Below are 23,013 nucleotides of genomic sequence, written 5' to 3'. Positions count from 1 at the left end.
ATATATATATTACTTTAATCAAATTATATAATTTGAGTATATTTACCATATATATTTATGCCCTTATTATATACTAAACATATATGAAAATTTTCCTAAAAGACTTGAATCTCACATTACCTAAATATATAGTTTGCTTGTGATTTATAAACATCCTTACTTTATAAACTTGTAACGGATTAGCCGAAAGAGTTGGTCTCACACGCAAAAACTAAGCGAAAAACTTTTATATCGAAATATATGAAAATTAAACTTATATATATATATATATATATATATATATATATATATATATATATATATATATATATATATATATATATATATATATATATATATATATATATATATATATATTACTTTAATCAAATTACTATACACATGATTTATAATAATTTACAATTTTGAGTATATTTACTATATATATTTATGTAAATATTATATACCATACGTATATGAAAATTTTCCTAAAAGACTTATAACGGGTTAGCCAAAAGAATTGGTCTTACACACACAAAAATTAAGATTAAAGTTTGATTCATATGTAAATAGGTGGATCCCCTCATGTGCGCAAGAAATTTAGGGTTTAATTTGTTCCTTTACATCATCATCATCATCATCATCATGTGTGCAAGAAATGTAAACTTCAATAAATACATCGCATCACTGGTTAAACATTATGACAACTCATAATGATTTTTATTTGAGACTAAATAATTGAAATTATGCAAGATGTAGATGAGGAAATTGAAAACGAAAATGTGTTGTCTATTTTACATGATAATGAGTGATACCACTAGTGGATAGAGATATAGATATTAACAATAATTTTAAGATGATATGAATGATTAAGAGGAAAATAATATGTTTCTTAATGATATTTTTCTTCTCCACAAAAGAATTTATTAGTCAAATTCATTTCTAATATTTCTTTTAATATCTAAGTGGGTAGAGATGCGTTACTAAGCCTATTTCAAACGCGGATCTTCAAACTTTTTCCTAAGTCTCTTTGGAAATATGTTAATGATTAAATTTTTACTTAGAGTGGTTTGAGTTGTAAGGGCTTTAATTGTTTTAGTAGAAAAAAATTAAGTATGAAATGTTTGGATTATTTTGATTTGATTTTATTAATGGGTATGAGAATATAAGATATGTTAATGATTGAAACAAAAATAATTTTTTATTATAAAGTTACACATTTAATGTATAGTCACATATTTACATTTTTATTTTTTTTTATATTGTTTATTTTGTATGAAGAAGTTTAAATTTAGATTATTTTGTTATCTTTTGCTTTTTATCTGAGCTAGTAAAATTTGATAAGGTAATTTTAGGATTATCATTTATATTATTTCTAATTTTTGGTAGTGAAACACTCGATTATTTTGATCTTATATCAATGATCTAATGTTTTTTGTAGTCATATTCTGATTACTCTTTTCTTTTTCTTTTTTTTCGAAAACAAACCGTTAATTTTATCATAACAAACTCCTTGCTATGAGTTGGGTTTTGTTTTGGAAACATTGTTAACACTAAAGTGAAAGAAAAACAAAATGAAAAATATAATAAAATACTTTAATTTGATTTTTTGAATTTTGCATATTTTTATTAGTTTATTCAAAATGTATATTTTACCATATAATATAATATAAAATACAAAAATATTAAATATTAATTATTTAATACATGATACAATATAAAATTTGAATATCATGACATTGGGGATATAAGAATATAAGGCAACAAATGAAATTGAGTCTTTATCCAAGAAACAATGTGGTTTTGATCCAGGGTGAAACCAAAATCAAAGCTGAAACCTTTTTAATTTCATAAAAATTGGATTGGAACCAATTTGTGGTTGGTCTGATTCTAGCTCCAATTGAGTAATATGCTCCCTTAGTTTAATTTGTACAAATATCTTAGGTTACATAAGGTTACTCGATATATTATTGTTATTTTAACATTTATTGTAACTTTTGAGTTTGTCTTTAGCACTGTTAAAAAAAAAATTCGTATTTAAATAAACTTCGTTCGGTACATTATAGATATCATTGTGTTCTTAGAATTGGTTATGAGCACATATAAGATAATAAATAAAAAATTATTAAAATCTCTTCGTCTTTAATGTTTAATTTTTATTTTTATGTTAGGATACGATTCTTATTCAACAATTTATGATAATAATGATTCGAAAAAGCATATGAGCAAGAGTTTGGGCAAATTTGGATTACTCTAAATTCAAATTGTGACTCAGTGAAAATTAAGTTCTTTCTAAATTAGAGTACGCTTCCATAAATCATACATCAAATAAAATTCATTTAATTATTCAAATATAAAATATTAGAGTTGATGATGTATATGATTGGATATATCATCATCATCATCATCATCATCGTTATGTGTTAGATTTTAAGGAATCAACTTGTGTCTTACCACTTGGACCTTTCATCCGTATGTAAACCCTATATTCATCAAAAGTCATGGCTTCATAAAGGGGTGGTCGATTCTTTGTCACTAGCTTCTTCATTGGTTGAATCGATTTATCACTTTTTGGATTATAGAAGAAAGCCAATGACACACGTTCTTTCCCTGAATTCACTATCACCCGATGCTCCACGCTCTTGTAAATGGCGTTGCTAAGTACCTGTTTATATTTTAACAACACTACTTCAGTATACTTTATAGTACTAATACTGAAAAGATATACATAATTTATTTATTTATACCTGAATTTGATCTCCAATGTTGACAATGAAAGCATTTGGAGCAGGCTTCACAGTGATCCAGTTATGGTATTTTCGTACCTGAAGTCCAGCAACGTTTTCGTCAGGCAAGAGAAGGGTGATGCCACCAGGGTCTGAGTGTGGAGAGAGGCCAAGAGTAAGGTCAGGCTGTGGACATTTTGGGTAAAAATTTACCCTTAAGCATGCACCGATTTCCTCTCCACCAAATGCATTTTGAAGTTCATCTTCTCCAAGTCCAAGATTCACAGATAGAACCTTCATTAGGATTCCACATAATTTCACCATTTCTTCTCCATATTCAGCTACCAATTCCCTGCAGGAAGTGGGCAGAGCAGGCCATTTGGTAGGATTTCTGAGGGAGAGAGGCATAAAATTAAGAAAGAAATAATCACACCAATCAAGTTTAGCCCCTTTCTCAACACCCAAACGACTGCCGTAGCCTTCATAAGTATCAGGCGAGTTGGCATACTCTTGCTTAATCTCCAGCGGCAGTTTGAAGAATTCACGCCACACCTCTCGCATGTTTCTCATAAGCTGATGGCTAACTCCATGGTTAACAATTTGAAAGAAACCCCACTCACGACATGCCCTTGAGATGCTCTTTAGAGTGTCGTCTCGGAGGATTCGGTCGTTACTGAAAATGTTTTGGAGATCAATTACAGGAATGTTGACATGGGGATCAAACTCTGTGCTCACTGAAGGCCTGTGAAGGATGGGCTTGATGTATCTCTCTGGAATCGAAGTTATGCCACTTTCAGATAAAGATTGGACTCGAACAACAGGCTCAGGCCAACTCTGAAGACACTCCATTCTGTGGCTGGTAATAATGTATGATAACAGAAGGGGATATTGAGAGGTTTATATAAGGATGAAATGAGGTTTAATTTCGGCGCCGTGAAGAAATTGATTTGCTGATGTTTATCACACCATAGCCCAACCATTTGGCTACTTGCCGACTTGGCTACTTGAGTGCCACAAGTGAGTGCCATTTCACTGGGCAAATTTATCCACGTGCCTTTTTAGGGACAACTTACATATTAATAATACAATAATAGAAAACTGGATTGGATGAACTCAAAATTTAATATCAATGACAGTGAGTTTGTGTCTGTCAACTTACTTTTTCCTCTATTTATTTTGTTTAGCTTTGAAAGTAAAGAGTGTTGTGCTAATACCCATAATCAAACGGCAAAGCTTTACATATGTAGTTATGTTTTGGTTTACAGAGCTCAACTTCAAAGCTCTTGCATTGAATCCGGCATTTTTATTTTTTCAATTGCTAACCTTTCGACAAATACACACTTGAGGATAGGAGTAGATATAAATCGAATCGAGTTTAAGTATCTTTTACTTTGAGTTTGGTTTAAATAAAAATTTGTTTAATTTAAATATGTCTCAAATTAGTCAAATTAAAATTAAGGGTAATTCAAGTTTAATTAGAATTAAAATAATTCAGTTCAAATTTAACTTGATTTTATAGTTTGAATTTTTAACTCATTAACAAAACGATATTATTTTATCTAATACTAAGTAAAATGATGTTGTTTTGAAAATTACATAACATAATTCGAATTCGACTACTTATCAAATTTGAATTGAATTGAATTGAACCATATATCTAACTCATAAGTTACTCTAAGTCAAACTTTTTCTAACTCGAATTTAATCAATTTTAAAATGAATTAATTTTTTTAATCAAATTTGATTCTGATTTGAATCAAATCAAATTGAATTAAATTAATTTTTCAATTTAAATTAATTCAATTTAAATCCAGTCATCATACTACTACGACTAGAGTGCCCAAAGTAAGTTGGTGCACAATAAAAAAATGTGAATTTATTTTAATTTGTGGTGGTACATTAATTGTTAAGATGATGCGTGCACTGAATCTGAAAGGTCTATAATTTCTCAATTCTCTATATAATTGAACGAGAATTGTAGTGCCGACATGCTGCTTTACATATCTCATTATCAAGAGGGTCGCCCTTATTAAATACGACGACTTCTAAGCAGCCGAAGCGTTATTGGAGGATGCCCATGATTTAATAATAATTTGGCCATGATTTATTAAGTTATTCTGAGTCAAGCGTTATTGAGGGCAGACTCTGGTTATAATAATATGGCCGACATCAAATTACTGCTCTCTGAGTCCAGATTTTCATCACGTGCTCTTTTCTTAGACTTGCCTTGCCTGCAATCTCAATTGTTTACCGTAAATATTTTATAAGTACACCCATGATTTAATAAATAATTTAATAAAAACCGTTGGAAATAATATACTAATTTGTCTCTTTTAATATTTATAATCACATCACATGGTTTTTACATATATTATATATAGAGAATTATGAATGTATGGAATCTTGAGTGTATATTAAACAATCAAAATGAAATCATCGTAATTATAAAATTACAATACTTTCCATGATGATAATTGAACGGACTAAAGGTGTTCTCAAGATAAGTGAGTTAAGTGATATAAATTTCATGTTATCAAGGTTTGGAGTCTCAAAAATATACTTTTGATAACAAAGTAAAGTGAAATAAGTTTAAAATAAATATAAGGATTAAAATTTAAGTTATAGGACTAAATTCCCTACTTACGGGGTGATTTAAATACATGATAATAATAAAAATAACAACAAAAAAAAGATTATGATTGAAAAGGTTAATGTTCGATGTTGGATTTGATTAACAAGCTCTCAATTCACATTATGACAGTTAAAATATCATAACTCTTATCAAATAATCAAATGTTTCATGTTAGAACTAAGTAAATAGTTGTATGGTATAAAACAATGCAACGGATGTGTTGACAAATACACTACCATTGGAGAAGGTCAAATATTGTTTGGACTTTCTCCAAATCACAGCTTGTTAAGTAGTCAAGGGGTTGGAATCTTAGATAGATGAGCATGTCCTTTATGGGTGTGACTATTTGTCAACTGAAAATTATAATAATGTGGCTCCAGTTTTGAAGAATAATTCCCTTAAGTTACTTGTGTCAAGTAATTCAAGTCTCTTGCAAGTTTAAAATAGAGAACACCCAATTCAATTTCCCATCAAAAAACCAAAGCCGCACTCCTTTTAGCAACAACAATTTGCAAGTTCACTCCAAATCCACACATTTTTCAGATATTAATGAATCCTTTTAATCTTTCATTTCCTCTTAGAATATTTTATTCATCGCTTTTTTATAATTTATTTCCACGTCAACTTATGATTTTTCTAGTTACATAGTGGACAGATCTAAGATGCACTTAATATTTTAATAATCATAGTCTAAATGTGGGCAATTTTAATTTCATATAATGTGCATGGTAAGTGGGATTTTGCATTTGGCATTTTATAAGATTTATAATATTCTTAGTAGTGGAAGTATTGCTTTTTTATTACTGTTTTCTATACTCAATGTTTTATTCGTTTCGACGAAAAAGTAATCTCATCGTGTGCACAAATAATATGTACAACTAAGGCATGTTTTTATATAAATAAATAATTAAAAATAAAAAATAAAATAATATTTAATCATATAATAATATATTATTGATTGTATATATAATTTTATTATTCGGGAAATTACATGGTGAAAATATTTAAAAATATCTTTCTGAGTAGAAGTAGTAGTAATAAAGTTAAATATCTTGAATGTTTTTTTGCCCACTCCTGCTTTCCATGCAAAACTCGTAAAATGCTAAAAGGCTCAAGCTCAAGCATATAAGTAGCTAGGGTTGGATCCGAGCCGAGCCAAGCTCTAGCTGGCTCGGTAGATTTTTTTTTTTAATTTTTTATACAAAACGACGTTGTTTTGATTAATATATATTAAAAACGATATCGTTTTGATAAGAAAAAACGAGCCGAGCCGAACGCGAGCCTGAAATGAGCCGAGCCGAGCTGAGCTCGAGTCGAGCTCGAGCCGAACTCGAGCCGCTCATATATGAACCGAGCCGAGATCCAACCCTATAAGCAGCTCGATTGTATTTTTGTTTAGTAAGTTGAGTTTTTTTTTTCTCGTTCGGTAAAGTTGGTCTGTTTTAGTTTCTCAATTTATCTCTGAAAGTAATTTCTCTGTTCACATTTACAGTTAAACTTGTAATTTCTTCCTTTGTAGATGAAGCAGCATACATGTTATTGTGAAGTCCCAATAGGCCATAATCCAAAGAAATTTTTTATGTAAACTTATGCTACTGCTTTTAGGGTGAATTCGGCCAAGCCCGAAAATGTAATACCCTCAGGTATGTTTCAGGAGTATTTATGTCTTTTGACTCTATTTAGAGATATTTCCCATTTTAAGTACATATATTTGTTTTACATGTATATGTGTGTTTATATATATATATACCTAAAGAAAATGAAAAAAAAAAAAAAAGGAAAAAGACAGAGAAAAAGAGAAAGAGATAAGGCTTTATATATAAAGAGAAAAAGAAGACTTTTCCATCATTTCTGTCTATATTCCAGCAACCACCATTCTTCATGTCTTTTCTTTGCTTTCTTGAAGCCAAAGGAAAAAATTGAAGAGATATTGGAAGATAAAATAAAAAGAAAAAAAAGAGAAGCACCTTGGAAGCTTTGGTAACCAAAGATCTCCTTCTTTATCCTTTTATCTATGTTTATATGCATGTTATGTGAATATGTTAGTTTGTTTTGGTATTGATTTAAAGTGGTCTTGGTGATAAAGGAAGCAAAACAAAGAGAAGGAAGCCAACTTGCAAAGATTTGGCTTGAAACAAGGTAAGGGATATCATCCTTGATATGTGACATGTTTTAGGCTTTTGGTCCCTTGGATATATGTTATAAATGATGATTTTGATGTTGAGGAATATTGTTTTGCCATTTGGGATGTCTATGTATGTGATTTTGTTCATGGCAGAAAGTTGCATAATATTTATAATTTTTGCCACTGAGTTCGTCCCATGTTTTGGCTGCCTTATTTGATGAATTATGAGTGCTATTATATCTTGTTGGAAAGCGCTTTGAATCCTCTTTCCAACGATATATAGCTTGTATGAATTAGAGATCATTTGGACTATTAAATATTGTATAAACCAAAATGACTGCTTTACCAAATAAACAGAGGAGACAGTTTTGCCATTGCTTTCATCTCATGTTTTGACTGTCTTATATAAGGATTTATGAGTGATATTATATCTTGTTGGAAAGCTCTTTGAATTATTTTTTCAGTGATATATAGCTTGTATGAATTGGGGATCATTTGGATTGTTAAATATTATATGAACCACAAGGACTGCTTTATCAAATAAACAGAGGAGGCAGTTTTTGCCATTGAATTTATCTGCTGTTTTGACTGCCTGATTGAATGAATTATGAGTGCTATTATAGCTTGTTAAAAAGCTCTTTGAATCCTCTTTTCAACGATATATAGCTTGTATGAATTAGGAACCGTTTGGACTGTGAAATTGTATGAAAAAGAAGGCTGCCCTGTCAAATGAACAGGGTTGTGAACAATATTTCACAGTTTGGAAAGGAAAAGAGAGAAAAGAAAGGAAAGGAAAAGAAAAGAAAGGAAAGGAAAGGAAAAGAAAGGAAAGGAAAGGAAAAAAAAAAAAAAGAGAAAAAGAAAAGAAAGAAAAGCAAGAAAAGGTTGGGACTCAAGATTCAAGGGTCATCTCAAGAGTAATGTCTGGTGAGTTATGAATAAATTTAGATGGAAGCAAAATTAGTAAGATATAAGACTCGCATGCATGCTATAAACTATGAGGGGGCACTTTACACTACACCGCCCGCAGTAGGGCACGTTCGCAGTAGGACACGTCCGCAGTAGGACACGTCCGTAGTAGGACATAGACCCCCAGTAGGGTCCGCTCGTAGTAGAGCATGCTCGCAGTAGAGCATGCTCGTAGTAGAGTTCAATTCAGATTCAAAAATAGTGTAGTGAAAGAAAGAAAGAGAGCTCGAGCTTAGAAAAGTGTCAAATCACTATAGTTAGCTTTCAGAAAATATCAAATAGACATCAGATGGGACAAAGTATGACCCAAATAGTAAAGAGTGAACTAAATTACCCCCTCAATCTCTTATAGAGGTTAGGATGTGAGGTTTAGTCTCAAAAGTGAGTTAGAACAGGAAAAAAAAAGATAGTTTACTTGATTTTTTCCCCTTACTGAGTGTTCTTATCACTCACTCCTTTTTCTTTTCTGATTGCAGGTACATGTGATCGAGGTAGCTGCGAGGCAGGGTCATGTCAGCGTAGGTAGATCCGGCTGGTGCAGGTTATCTCTGGTTTATATTACATGCATACAGTGGCATGTTCTTGTCGACTTTTGACTTTTTAAGATTATGGTACAGTTGCATATGATTACTCCATGTTTTCAGATGGTTTTATATGAGTTTTCATATGAGTATATACATCTTTTGTTCACTTCCAGATTTTCAGCTTTCTTAGAATACTTCCTAAACACTTTTAATGATGCGTTTATTTTAAAGTATTTTTAAAAAGAAAAAAATAGACGCTCCGAATATTAATTCGTAACATTTCTCCTTCGGTGGGTAGTACTTCTAGGGAGGGATGTTACAGAAAACCCCTTGGGTTGAGTTTGACTCTAATAGAAAATGGTTTTACTCAAGTTCATCCAACCAAAATTAAGTCTGGTTTGGATGAAAAATGGCTCAACTTTGTTTGAGTTTGTCTCGATTTCGTAGCTTGAATCAATAGTTTGAATTTGTAGCTCGATTCAGTTCAAATTGATGGTTCAAATGTTTGACTCGAGTTTGTGGTTCATTGACAAGATAACGTTGTTTTACCCAAATAATATTTAAAATTTATCATTAGAGTCATGAATTCAAATTATAAATTTGAGTTAAATTCAAACTGAATCAAATCAAACACCCTTTAGTTAGAGTTCAACTTAAATTAAAAAACAAACCAAATCTTCTGGCTCAAGTTTGATATGAATTTGAGTCGAACTAAATGAAACCGACTTAGATCATATCTATGCTTAATTGCATTATACATCATTTTTTTTATCTTTCAATCCTTCTTGGACAAATTTCCTGAATTTTACTTTCCTCTTCACATAAATATACTATAAAACATATGGTTTACGAGGAGAAATTACAGTGACAACAATCAATAAAATTTTAATTCAAATATGATTGTTAGGATCTATTTCTATTAAAATTAAACTAAAATGAAATATTATAATATCGTAAATATCTCATTGAGAAAGTAGAGATAACTTCCAGTATTAATCATGAAAGAGAGATTAAAATAGAAAACACTTATAGATATTAAAGTTTAACAAAATTGATGAAACATTAAAACTTTAAATAAAAAAACTATAGATTCGAGTTTTTCTCATATTTATAAAATTTTGATTTACTTAATATAGTTGGTTACCCAAGAAAAAAAAAAATTATGGAAGTTTTAGAAAGATTCCTCCTATACATATGTATTTTTACAATCCTAGACTAAAATACACATCTATATTTCTGGGTCGTTAGTCTTGTGATCAATCTATTACCTTTGAAAAATATGCTTGTTGAGTGAGGGGATCACCTTATCACCATGAGAGACAGAACTGCCCTAGACAATTTATCAATCAATTACCTTAAAATTTTTTATGATAAGATTATCAAAATCTAACCATAATCATAATAATATTCTCTTTGTACAATAAAGGTAGAAAAATATAATTACATAAAAAGAAGGCTAAATGACTGTTATCAACCCAAGTGTGAATGTAAAGATATGTATATATCCGGGGCGGCTTACAAAACTTAAACATTTACTTATATATTAATTTTTATTAAAATTTTCAATTACAATAAAAGGTAAAATTATTATTTTAATAATATTATTAAAAAATATATTATTTTATCTCATTTCTCTTTTAAGATTTTAGAAACTAATAATATTATCTCAGCGTAAACATTTTCAGTTTAAAAAAGTATCTATTCTCTCTTATCACTAATTTTTTTCTCTCTTCTCACTAATTTTTTTCTCTCTTCTTAGGCCACCACCTATCTTCGATGACTTTCCCTTTTTTCTTTGTTTGGCTAGTCATCTTTTACTGTCGAAATAATTGGCCAACGCAAGAGATACGACAAAAGGAAATAGGCAAAAATCTCTTCATCAAGATGAAAAGATTTTCAAGACATTATGTGACAGAGGAGAAATCGTATTATGTTATCATAAAAAAGAAGCAATGGTTGACGTCGGCTCAATCAATAAAGGGAGAAGTAACCTGATTTTTGAATAATCTAAAACTGAAGAAAGGATTAAACTAAAATTTTTAAAAGTCTTAAAGGTGATTAAAACGAAAAAAAGATAAAAATTCTATATTTGAGGGAAAAATACGATTTTTTAAAATTATAAAACTTTATATATAAATAAAAATTATTCATTTTTAAAATCTAAAAATAAAATTGATAAATTAATAATATTATTAAAATAATAATTTTATATTTTATTTTAATTAAAAATTTTAACAAAAATTAATTTATGCTATAGGTTTAGATTTTTTAAGTAACGCAGATATATATTTATCCGAAAATCAATCCTTCGGCGTAAAAGAAAATTAGCTATCCTAGCGCTGAGTTGTTTGTTACCTTCCAAAGTCAAAAGCAAACTCTGAGCAGAATATTAATTGACTGTAAGTCGCAGAGAGGTATATAAGGACAAAATTGAAATGATATTAGCTGAAGCGGGCGGGACTTACAAATATTTGCCAATCGTACGATTGAATGGAAAGGACCATCTAAGTGTTCTAAACGACGTCGTCCTTAGCTTTTGTGAAGTTAAAACTTCAACAAGGAAGGGAGCGAAGCCCTAGGTAACTTGCCGCTTTCTTCCCCATTTACTCTTTTCATTTTGAACTCACTCACAGAGCCACAGTCTCTCTACTTGAAATAAATCTTTTTTCTGCTTAAAGTTTGAGTTGCCGGATTTTGCTCGACGGAGTAATTTCCGGTTTTCTCCGTTCATAACGGTTCTGTTAACGTTACCGTGAGGAAGGCGAAATATTCTTAGGTATAATTTCTTTTATAATAATTGTTTAATAGTTTTGATTGTTTTAATGTTTCTTGATTTAGTGATTTTTTCCTGGATTTTGTGGCAAGAATCTTATGTTCCTCTGTTTGATTGCTGAGAAAAATAACCTACGGCTTATCACAAAAATTTTGCGATTTTCCTACTAGTCGTTGGAAAACATAAATTTGCGTTACTTAATTTTTGTAGAAGCGATCTGGTGTATCACACATACTTTTAGAAGACAATATTTGTTATCTTCAGTGTTAGTGTGTAGAATTTTTTTGTGGTAGAAGCTTGAGTGTGATTAACGATCTTTAGCTCATGAGTTAGTAACAAATGTTTTTTATAACTTAGATATTAAGATCTTTTGACGAGGTAGTCTTGCATTTTCTCTTGAAGAAATATGTAGACTGGCTGTTGATTGTTTCTAAAATATAGTTTTGATGTTTTGATGTTTTTTTTAAATATTTCTTGATTCAGTGATTTTGCTCTTGATTTTATCAAATGAATGTATTTCGCTGTGCCTCTGTTTGGTTATGGGTAATCACAAAGAAATATTGAGATTTTCCTAGCTGATGCTGGGGAACTAAAGACATCACTTTGTGTAACTTATTGTATATTTTTTAGAAAAATCTAGTGTATCACATTCACCATTAGAAGACAATATTTCAATCTTCAGTGTTTGTTCTGTGGAATCATTTGTGTAAGAAGCTTGAGCGTTATTTAAAATTATTTAGCTTAAAGGTAGGAATAGTAGTTTTTTTTGTCATTTAGGTGTTAAGATCTTTTGACAAGGTAGTCTTGCATTCTCTTTTGATAGATATTACTTTTTCCTCTTTTTTTTCCCTGATTAACCACTGTTATATGTCACAATAATGCAGCTGAAAATTTTGCACGAAGATGAGTTCAAGAAGAGGAGGTGAAAAACCAGTTGGTGCTAATGCAGCCGAAGATGATGGTGAGTGGCAGGTGGCTTCAAGGAAGTCTAAAAACAAAACAAATAGCAGTGCTCCAAAACCTGGTGTTAGTGGCGCTGGAAGGGCTTCTGGGAAAACATGGGCACATACTTCAGAATCTAGGACACAACCCAGCTGGGGGAGTGCGAAGCCCCAGTTGCCCAGGAAAATGCCTGAGAGAAGTTATATGGCCCCTCAACCGGTAATTCCTCCTCCTTTGGAGCGGGGTTGGAACTGGCAATCTAGAGCTGGTTCTTCTTCATCTAAAGGTTCTGAAGATGGTCACAAAGACAAAGACAAAAGTGTCTATGATGATTACAAGGATAATGCTGATGAAAATTATGATGATGACAAGGAAGACAACTCTGATATTGCGGATGATTCAGAGGATGAACTCTTCAGTGATGAATTTGATTCAGATACCAGTCAAAAGAGTCATGAGACTCGAAAGAAGAGTCGATGGTTCAGGAAATTCTTTGAAAGCTTGGATAATTTGACTGTTGAAGAGATAAATGAACCAGAAAGGCAGTGGCACTGTCCAGCGTGCCAGCGCGGTCCAGGTTCTATCGACTGGTACCGTGGCCTTCAGCCACTAATGGTCCATGCCAAAACAAAAGGAGCTAAGAGGGTGAAGCTCCACAGGGAACTTGCAAAGCTTTTGGAAGAGGAGTTGCACCGGCGGGGAACGTCGGTCTTTCCAGCTTCTGAATTATTTGGCAGGTGGAAAGGGTTGAAAGATGAAGAGAAGGATCATGAGATAGTTTGGCCACCCATGGTGATCATAATGAATACCAGGTTGGAGAAAGATGATGGTGAGAAGGTACGATTACTTTTACATCGTCTTGTCGCTGTATAGAGGTTACAATAGAAAGCCATTTTGTTTATAAAGTTCTGTTTTGCTCACAAATGCAGTTTGCCTGTGTGATCATTTAATAAATGTATTTGCTGGATCATCATGATGTAACTAATCCTTTTATTTTATTGGATTCAGTGGATTGGGATGGGGAATCAGGAACTTTTAGAGTACTTTGGCTCTTATGCTGCTGTGAGGGCTCGACATTCTTATGGTCCACAGGGGCACCGTGGAATGAGTGTGCTAATTTTTGAAAGTTCTGCTGGGGGATACCTGGAAGCGGAACGTCTGCATAAACATTTTTCTGAGCAAGGAACTGATAGAGAATCTTGGAATAGGAGGCAGGTATTATTCCACCCTGGAGGGGAGCGACAATTATATGGTTTTATGGCAGTAAAGGAAGACATCGATTTCTTCAATCAGCACTCACAAGGTTCTCTCTATATATCTTTCAATCTGTTTGTTTTTGTGTTTATGTGTGTCGGATACACGGACAAGCGTAAGCATCAAAACACATCTTTTTTCAGTTTTATAAACATGAAGAATGCTTTAACTATGTTTGTGACATGCTTTGCAATTCATTAGGAAAATCGAGGCTGAAGTATGAGTTAAGATCATATCAAGAGATGGTTGTACGCCAGATTAGACAAATGAGTGAGGACAACCAGCAGCTCAATTACTTAAAGATCAAAGTGGATAAAGCTACAAGGCATTCGAAAACTCTGGAAGAATCTTTTGGTATTGTGAGTGAGAGGCTGAGAAAGACAATGGAGGAGAATCGCATTGTCAAGCAAAGAACAAAGATGCAATATGAACAGACCAAGGAAGAGGTATTACATCCCGTTGCTTCTGGGTTTTCTGATTTTCCATGACGAAATTGAAGTTAAAGTATGTCTTATTTATTTCCTCTATTTTGTCCTTAACTCCTTGGTTTATGCTGCTGAAGATGGACTTCCAAGAACAGTTTTACAAAGAGCAAATCAGAATGATCCAGGAAGCAAGAGATGCCAAAGAGGAGGATTTTGAAAGGCTACAGCAAGATGAGCGGGAGAAAGCGAAGCAATCAATCGAAAATGCATCCAACATTGAAGACACGAGGCAAAGGTATATATGTAATAATTAACTGAGATAGAAGAACTTAGAGTCCGGGTATGTTTTGTTTTGGGTAATGATTGATGGTTTTCTCACACAGAACTGAAAAGATGGCGAATTTCATAAAGCTACAAGACAAAGAAATGGAAGTGTTCGAGAAGAAGAGAGAGGAGGTATTCAAAATACGCGATGAAAAGATGGCAGCGTTGAAGCACAGGTTTTACGAAGAACAGTGTGAGATCGAGAATGAATGTAGTGCAATGCTGACCAAATTGATGGAGGAATACACCCACATTCAGGATTCTTCGTAGCTTTTGAAGGATATGAAAACTAAGAATTTGTGAGGGAAAGAAGTGGTTAGCTTTCAGTTTTGTTTCGTCATGACTTAACGAAGGGAGCACGCAGCCAGCTTATTCAATGGTGTGTATGCAACTCAGTATGACTATATGTGAACTCTTTTCTTGAACAATGGCTAACCCTTCTATTTTTCTCTTGTTGAACTTTCTTATATTAATGTAAGACATTAAAATATCAAGATAATTTTCAAAAATAGTTTAATTATTGAAACAAAACAGGAAATGAAATAATTCAAATTCAATAAAATTATGTGTATTCAATTAGAGTGTCCAATTGGATAATTATATGATATGTTATTATATAATTATGTGATTTTTATTTAAAGATAAATTTAATCATATGATAATATATTATTTGATAATAAAATTAATTGTACAAATAATGATGTGTTATTATATGATTAGATTATTTTGAAGAATAATGTTACGTGTATAATTTTGTAATGTTATATGATTGAATAATAAAAAATTAAAGATAAAATAATATTTAATTATATTGTAATATGTTGTGATAAAGTAATATTTAATTTTATTGTGATATATAATTATTTATACATAAATGTATTTTTATATAGCTTTATTTTATCAACGGAATATCCAATATGAAAGTAATTATTTATCCATTTTCAATTTAAGAATTAATGCTAGAAATTTTGGTCTTCAAGCGTAAGCATGAGCACATATGTTTCCCTTGATTAGTGCTGGTTAAATCAGAACTTTGAGGGGACCATTTTCTCCAATGAAGTAACTATTATTGTGTAAGCTTACATAAACTCGATTGCGATAGAGATTAAGGTAAAAATTATATCGTCAAATATAAAGAAAATGTTTTTTCTTTCTTCTATGCTATTTACTGGAAGTTCAATACTTATTTATTTATATTTTTATAAATTTTATTTACCGCACATCCCCATTCTTGGATGCAATGTCACTTTGTTAGTAAAACTATATTTAAAACTGATTATATGTAATTATTATAAAATTTTTTTTTTTTTAAAAAGGTGCCCTAATTAACTTTTAAAATTTACATTATTTCTCAGGTTGATTTTCAAAATGGTAAAAACAAAACTATCCATATTAAATATTTGAAATTACAAAATACTGTAATATTAAAAGACAATTTCACAAGCAATAAAATTATGTGTATATTTTTTTATACATAATTAGAATATACAAATGATTAATCATAATATGATTGAATGATTTTAAATTTAGATAAAATAATATACAATCATATAATAATACATTATCAATATATAAAAAATATATATACATAATATTACTCTTTTATACTATTAAAAACAATTGGAACGGCCACAGATGGCAGCTTTTTTTTTTTTTTTTTTTTCAGTTTGAAACTGTTTCTTTTTTTCTTTTCAGATCAAATAATGCTAGCCCGACCAATTGACGGGCCTCATTGAAAGCAAGAAAAGAACGCCATATGACGGGGGAAATTGGCCAGCTGAGAGTCCACAATGTTCACAAGCGCAGCAAGTGGGGAAAAGAGGCCGTGTACTCCGTAGCCATTTTGACACAACTTGCAGCAGCTGCATAAACATTAATTTCTTCATGTTTCACCATTTTCTTAGAAATAACCCCTCAGATGGGTCTGCATTCTAGCTGGAATGATAGAATACGTGTAAAATTCTTCAAATGGCTGCGTGTAGATTTCAGTACTCATGTTCAGAAACAATGAAAGGCAGGCACAAAAGAACTTGCAAACCTGATTTCAGGAGCTGCCAACCATAAGCAAAGTTCAGTTTGCAACAAATTAAATACAGAAAATCTATTCACCAATTTAATTTAGCAGACGTTGAAGGAGTCAGTCCTTCAACACAAGGAACCAGTGACCAGCAACCAGAAAATTGGGAATCCACTAGAACAGCAGCATGGTTCATTATTTAAACTGTAAAGCATCTGCAGGTCAATGAGCGTATCTCCTTACAAAGTAAAGACTTCTTTGAAGAATTGCCTTTTAAAATTCAGTAGAAAAAAGATGGCCAATGGAAATGAAGTTTTGAACCCTTTGGCATTGTGGTTATTTGCATGCAGCAGAAATCAAAAAGCCATGACTGAACCCAGAACCAATCCTAAACCACCCAGCAACTGATGCATTCAATCCTCCAGCATTCAGAATGATCATTACAACTGCAGAAGGTGCATAAAGAATTAAGTACTGTTAAAGGACAGAAGAAAAGTAAAGGAATAACAATCAGTTTCATCTCAACAATTCTGGGAGAATATCTTCCTCCCACGCATTTAATACATAGGAAAATACCAAAAGAATGAGAAAGTATATTTGTGACATTTACTAGTCAAAGTTTCCCTTGCCTTAGTGCATTACCCCCCATGCTAAAAGAGCACCGGAGAATTTGTGATCAATTCTAGCAAGTCTTACTCGACTTTTGTATAACATAAAAATTGATTAATATTTTGTTAAGACCACTTCCTTTAAGGTGTATAGTAGGAGACGGGGAGCTGCTGCTAGGAGAACTGATCAGGAAAAGAATGTGGAACTAAGGGAGATTTTAGAAGATCTCAAATGATAAGGGAAGGCCACAAGGATTGCTTAGAGTGGAAGTTTGGGAAGTTAGTTAGAGATGGTGGAATAAACAGGGAAAAAGAAAGAGAGAAAAGGAGAGGAGGTTATTAAAATGGTCTGGGTAGCCGTTGGCTGAGGGGGGTCCCAGCTCCTTGAATTGCTAGTTTATAATTTTAATTCATTGCTTAGATTTCCAATTTCTACTGCTAAGAGAATTGTAGCGTAAATATTAGAATTCTTCTTAGAACATCTAAAATAGCAGTCATATGTTGGTATTATTTTTACAGTCTTCCTGGTGTTGTTTGGCTTATATTTCTAGTTAAACAGTTGTGGTTACAAATTACTGCTCTGTTAGTGCCTTAGTTGGCTGGGTTCCTAGTATATTTAAACCCCCCTAAAGAAAAATGGAGGATCATAGAGCAGAGAGAATAACATGGTATGTCCTATTCATGAGCAAAAAACCAAGATGAAGAAAAGAGTTATGAAATTTTATTCGGAATGTATAAAAATTAAGCTCTAGGAAGTGGGTGATCCTGACCAACTCACTCTGCTATGTTAGCATCTTTCACTCAATAGAAACTTTCTTGATAAAGTTGGATAAATTTCTAAACTACACCAGTAAATTATTATAATTATTTTAGAAAAAAGTGATATTATAAGAAAAATATCACTAATATATTGACCTAATGTTCAAAAACATTAGAAGGTTTTATATAAAATAAAATGCAAAAATAATATCCACATTAAAGATTCATGGTGTGCAGCTGTCAGAAATGATTTTCTCCTGAACTACTACTTCTCCACTCTATGCATCCCAAGAATCCACAGAGCAATCTTGTGCATCACCAAATCAATTTAGTGTTTGTTACAGTGAAGAATAACTGCAAAGTGTAGATAAATGATAATACAGATATGAAAACCATCATCGTTTTTGCCTTGAGTCAGTGACATGCTGAATAAGGAGAAAAGAAATACTAATTCTGAATGATTTTATAGAGAGGTTCAAAACTAAGCTGGTTAAATTCCATCAACAAAGACAATGCTAATGTGTGAGACAAGGTAGAGAAAAGAAATTCATTTTCATATTGTTAAAAAAGAATTATGAAGCTGTTGAAGTCTTCAAACAAACTGATTTGCTGAATTGAGTGCAAAATCAAAGAACCAAAATAATCTTGAGAGTGTTTTATGTTATGCATGAGTCTAAAATCAAAATTAATTAAATTTGCATACTGCACAAAAAACAAGTAAAATAAAAAGGAATATAGCTTTTGTGACATATATAAGTAATCATCTTGTACAAAGCTAGACAAAGAAGAAAAATAAGATTTGGATGATTACCTAGACAAATTGTTGGTATTTGGTAAGCCACAGATCTGAGGACAAATTCATTAATTCTGTCTTCCTAAAGATGAGCAAGTAATCATCCCAAATTCAGCTCTGTAATATTCAAAACAGAAAAGACATGAATTGTCTGGAGTCTTGTACAATTGGCAGATATTAAGTATGGTTAAAGAGTCAAATTTGACTAACTAGAGACTTGTTGCCTAGACAATGATAAAAGATATCTACATTTAAATTATTTTGTTGGAGAAATAATCAGCATGTGTAACATATTGCAAATCAAATGCTGACAATCAAGTTAGTACAACCCATGAAAATGTTAAAACACAGGTGAGAGTGAGAAATATGCACCTCTTAGTTTCTTGCAATTGCAAAAATCACATCAGCAGCGAGTTTTGATGTCTGTTGCACAAAAAATAAAACAAGCTAAAAAAAGGGTCAAGTTATTAATTTATAAATAAAGATAATGCAAAGAAGAAAAGTACCAAGCTAAGGAGAAGAGCATCCTTCTTCACTCAATAGATAGCAGCCTTCCTTTTGAATCAACTTCAAATCAATAATAATATTTGGGATATGAGCAATCTCTAGCCAGCCATCACCCCTGCGGTCTCCATATCTTTTTGACAATTGGGGACATTCGAAAATAGACAACCTTCGTAATTGCATTCCTTCTGCTAGAAATATCAGATTGTGGCAACCCACAATTTCAAGATATTCAAGGGATGTTAAATTGCACATTCACTCCGGTAGAACAAGCAAATTATGACAGTCCCAGATCACGAGATGCTGCAGAAGCCCCAATGGGGGGGACTCCATTGCTGGAAGCCCAGACAATCGTAAACAACAAAGGCTCCTAAGACCCTGCCATTGCATGTCATAATTGTCCTCATCAAAAAAGTCGTGACAATCTCGAATAATGATATTCTGGAGGGAAATGAGGTGTCCTATGCCTCGAAACAGCTGAAAAAGTGTCGGGCATGATACAATTTTTAAATCTGTGAGAGCAGTGAGCTTTTTCACTCCTTCCTCTGGTAAAACTTCTAAATCCCAAACACATTCAATTGACATAGACTTTAATCTGGAGAGAGGAACCAAAAAACACGAGGAAGTAGATGGAGCTACTGCTACACCAGTCACCAACTTCATCGTTTGTTGCAATGGCTTTGAGCTGGTATCTTCCAAATACAATTCTTCCAAAGATGGATATAGAGGCATGGAGGTCAGCTTAGGGCAACCATTGATAGTTAATTTGGAAAGACAGGGAAAAGAAGGTAGCTCAATCAACCAAGTCATTTCTCCATCATCATCATTATCTTTATCTCTCCTCCACCATCCTAGTAATTTAGAACAATCCGTGAGTTTGAGCTCCTTAAGAGATTGATAGAATGTTGTTGATGGTGTGCAAGAAGAACTATCCATTCCTTGATCTGAAACATACTCCAAATCATGTAAGCCCCTAAGAGACAATATTTTAAGATACGGTAACTGTTCCAGTGGTGGGATATGCTGGCACCTCTCACAATCAACTAAGTTAATTGAAGTTAGATTTGTGATGGAGGAAAGCCAACTAGAAAGCTTCACACCCCCAAAACAAAATATAGACAATCTTTTGAGATTTGGGTGTGGTTTCAAGCCTTCTAACAATATTTCATCAATCCTAACCTCTCCTCTATCATCACTAACAACATTATCATCAATTGGCTCCCACTTTAATTTAAGGGACTGAAGATACTGCTTCGCTTCTAAGATGGCCAATGTTGGTGTCGTGGCTTTTTCCATGTGTTCCAAATTCTTGATTGTTAGCTTTCCTCTCAAACTATTCAGCCCATTTAATTCACTTAACTCACAATTTTTTTGGAAAGTTGATCCATTGCTCCTTCCTACCTTAAACAATGGTAAAGTTTGAAGATTGGTCAATAACCCCAAATTGCATGGCATGATAATCAAATCATCACATTTATCAATAAGATGCCTAAGACTCACCATTTTTTCAATATCTCTAGGCAATTCATTAATCCCACAACCAGAGAGATCAAGTGTTTGCAAATTCCTTAGCCTCGTGAGCGAAGTAGGAAGCTTCTTAATATCCGCATTATAAGAAAGATCAAGATATCGTAGATGTTTCAACTTACCAATAGAACTCAGTAGCTCTCTAACCCTTGATCCACTTAAGTTCAAGCTATGCAAGCACTTGAACCTTGATAACATTTTTTTAAAATTGGACTGATTCAATTCTTCCACAAATAAAAATAGATTGCATGGGAAAGAAATAGCCCTTATATGGTTTGATCTAAATAATATTGATGGAATTTTACAAGATGCACCAAATCAATGTCAGAATATTTAAATGAAACAAAATGTACTATTTCATTAAAATTTTCCCCATCCAAAGTTGCCATAGTGCATTCACCTCCTGCAACTGATTGTGCAAGATCATGCATGAGATCATGCATCTTGCATGTGGTTATATTGCCCAATTCATCATATTCTGGATCTTGAAAAAATGACCTTGAAAGTAGGTTCATAAAATACTCGTTGCCAACATCTTCTGGACATTTATTCTTGTTTGGTGAATGAAGAAACCCCTGTGCCATCCAAAGGCATATTAGTTTCTGCCTTGGGATATCATAGTCTTTTGGAAACAATGCCAATATGCAAAGCATTGTTTTAAATATGATGGGAGATGATCATAACTGAGTCTAAGAACAGGTAAAATACCACTTCCTTCTGGAGCTATTTTTGATAGTTCACTGTCCCTGAACTGCAACCAATCACTTTTGGTCTGTTGATTGCAGAGTAAGTGTCCTATTGTCCTTATGGCAAGGGGAACTCCAGCACACTTTGCTATAATGTCCTTTCCAATTGCCACTAGTTCTGAACATTTTAGATCTATCCCATACTCAGACACTATTTGCATAAATAAAGACCAAGATTCGTCTTCATCAAGTCTTCTCAAGCCTTGAGATGGAAACTTACTAGTAATCCTAGCAACATTTTCATTACGAGTGGTTACAAGTATTTTACTATCTCGTGCACCACCCATTAATAAATCTTTCAATTCACTCCATTTATGGGGATTCTCATCATCCCATAAGTCATCCAAAACTAGCAAGTATTTTTTTCCATCAATCTCTTCCCGAAGACATTTCTGCAGTTGATCCATTTCAAGTTTATCAAGTTTTTCTACCTCCCTAGGATTCACAGATTTAATTATCTTCTTTACAATTAACCCCACGTCAAAGTCATCGGATATGCACGCCCACATTCTCAAATCAAAATGATTAATAATCTTCTCATCATTATAGGCAAGTTGAGCAAGTGTGGTCTTTCCTATTCCCCCAATTCCAACAATAGGAATAACAGAAACGTTCTCAACATAATTTGACTCTAACAAAAGCTCTATTATTCTAATTTTATCATCATCCCTCCCTATCACCTTTTCTTCTCGAACAAAAGAGTGCGTTTGCTCTCTCCCAATGTTGAAAATCGGCTTCTCATCAAAATTCTTAAGAAAGTGGAATTGGCTCATATCCTTTGCAATATCATCCAATCTCTTCCTAATAGTCTTAATTTTGTGCGCCATTTTAAGACTATATGCAATCTGATTAAATTTAGAGAAGAAAATCCGCACCTCACTTGTCGCCTCTTGTTGCTTCAGTACCTCGGCAAAATCGTCCAACAAATCATCGGCATCGTAAAAAGCATCCTTCAGCCTCCGAAGCCAAAGCGTCACTTGATGGTTCTTTTTGTTGTGCTGCTCTTCGGCATCAAGAAGTACGGCTTTGATTGTTTCGACAGTGTCTTTGAGCTTTCTAATCTCGTCACCGACTCCACTGGCCAGTTCGACTTCTTGAAAAGCTCGGGATCCCAACAATTCCAAGAGCTTCCAAGCAGCGTCAAATACCAGTCCATCTGCCATTGACGATTGCAGCTCGCAATGCTAAGTAAATTATGAAATTATTTGTCAGGTTCGATTTGTGGATGAAGATTGAAGAGTGAAGATTGTAAGATTTTTAATAATTAATCATATTTATATGTCTTTTTCTTCCACGTCTACCGACAACTTTGACCTTGTTCCGTTTTGACTTCTGTTTGTTAACGATGAATGTTCGAATGCATTGGTTAATTCCCTTATTCGATGT

The 23,013-nt window shown here is 32.7% G+C and overlaps 3 protein-coding genes across 7 annotated transcripts; 1 reads left to right on the top strand and 2 right to left on the bottom strand.

Moving 5' to 3' along the window:
• Positions 1-2,227: 2,227 nt before the first annotated feature.
• Positions 2,228-3,626, bottom strand: LOC123192574 (jasmonate-induced oxygenase 2-like). Its single transcript, XM_044605169.1, has 2 exons — positions 2,727-3,626; positions 2,228-2,644 (listed from the first exon to the last, which is right to left on the bottom strand). The coding sequence occupies exons 1-2, from the start codon at positions 3,552-3,554 to the stop codon at positions 2,396-2,398; spliced, it is 1,077 nt and encodes a 358-aa protein (XP_044461104.1). The 5' UTR covers positions 3,555-3,626; the 3' UTR covers positions 2,228-2,395.
• A 7,897-nt stretch (positions 3,627-11,523) lies between these two features.
• Positions 11,524-15,167, top strand: LOC123230290 (protein SUPPRESSOR OF GENE SILENCING 3-like). The gene is made up of 6 exons (XM_044656442.1): positions 11,524-11,731; positions 12,613-13,507; positions 13,679-13,973; positions 14,126-14,370; positions 14,487-14,644; positions 14,733-15,167. The coding sequence occupies exons 2-6, from the start codon at positions 12,632-12,634 to the stop codon at positions 14,941-14,943; spliced, it is 1,785 nt and encodes a 594-aa protein (XP_044512377.1). The 5' UTR covers positions 11,524-11,731; positions 12,613-12,631; the 3' UTR covers positions 14,944-15,167.
• A 1,172-nt stretch (positions 15,168-16,339) lies between these two features.
• On the bottom strand, positions 16,340-22,871 carry LOC123230261 (putative disease resistance protein RGA4). Of its 5 annotated transcripts, none has more exons than XM_044656397.1 (5): positions 20,855-22,871; positions 19,357-20,755; positions 19,223-19,273; positions 18,869-18,967; positions 16,340-17,136 (listed from the first exon to the last, which is right to left on the bottom strand). In XM_044656397.1, the coding sequence occupies exons 1-2, from the start codon at positions 21,077-21,079 to the stop codon at positions 19,610-19,612; spliced, it is 1,371 nt and encodes a 456-aa protein (XP_044512332.1). In that variant the 5' UTR covers positions 21,080-22,871; the 3' UTR covers positions 16,340-17,136; positions 18,869-18,967; positions 19,223-19,273; positions 19,357-19,609. The 5 variants fall into 4 exon arrangements, with proteins under 5 accessions (XP_044512332.1, XP_044512334.1, XP_044512330.1 ...); XM_044656399.1 differs by having other exon boundaries at positions 19,357-20,751; XM_044656395.1 differs by having other exon boundaries at positions 19,357-22,871.
• Positions 22,872-23,013: the final 142 nt, after the last annotated feature.

Source organism: Mangifera indica, chromosome 12 (assembly GCF_011075055.1).
Source record: "Mangifera indica cultivar Alphonso chromosome 12, CATAS_Mindica_2.1, whole genome shotgun sequence".
In the NCBI taxonomy this organism is placed as follows: domain Eukaryota; kingdom Viridiplantae; phylum Streptophyta; class Magnoliopsida; order Sapindales; family Anacardiaceae; genus Mangifera; species Mangifera indica.
The sequence above is the reverse complement of the archived record's forward strand: the minus strand, read 5'-3'. Positions and strand labels throughout refer to the sequence as shown.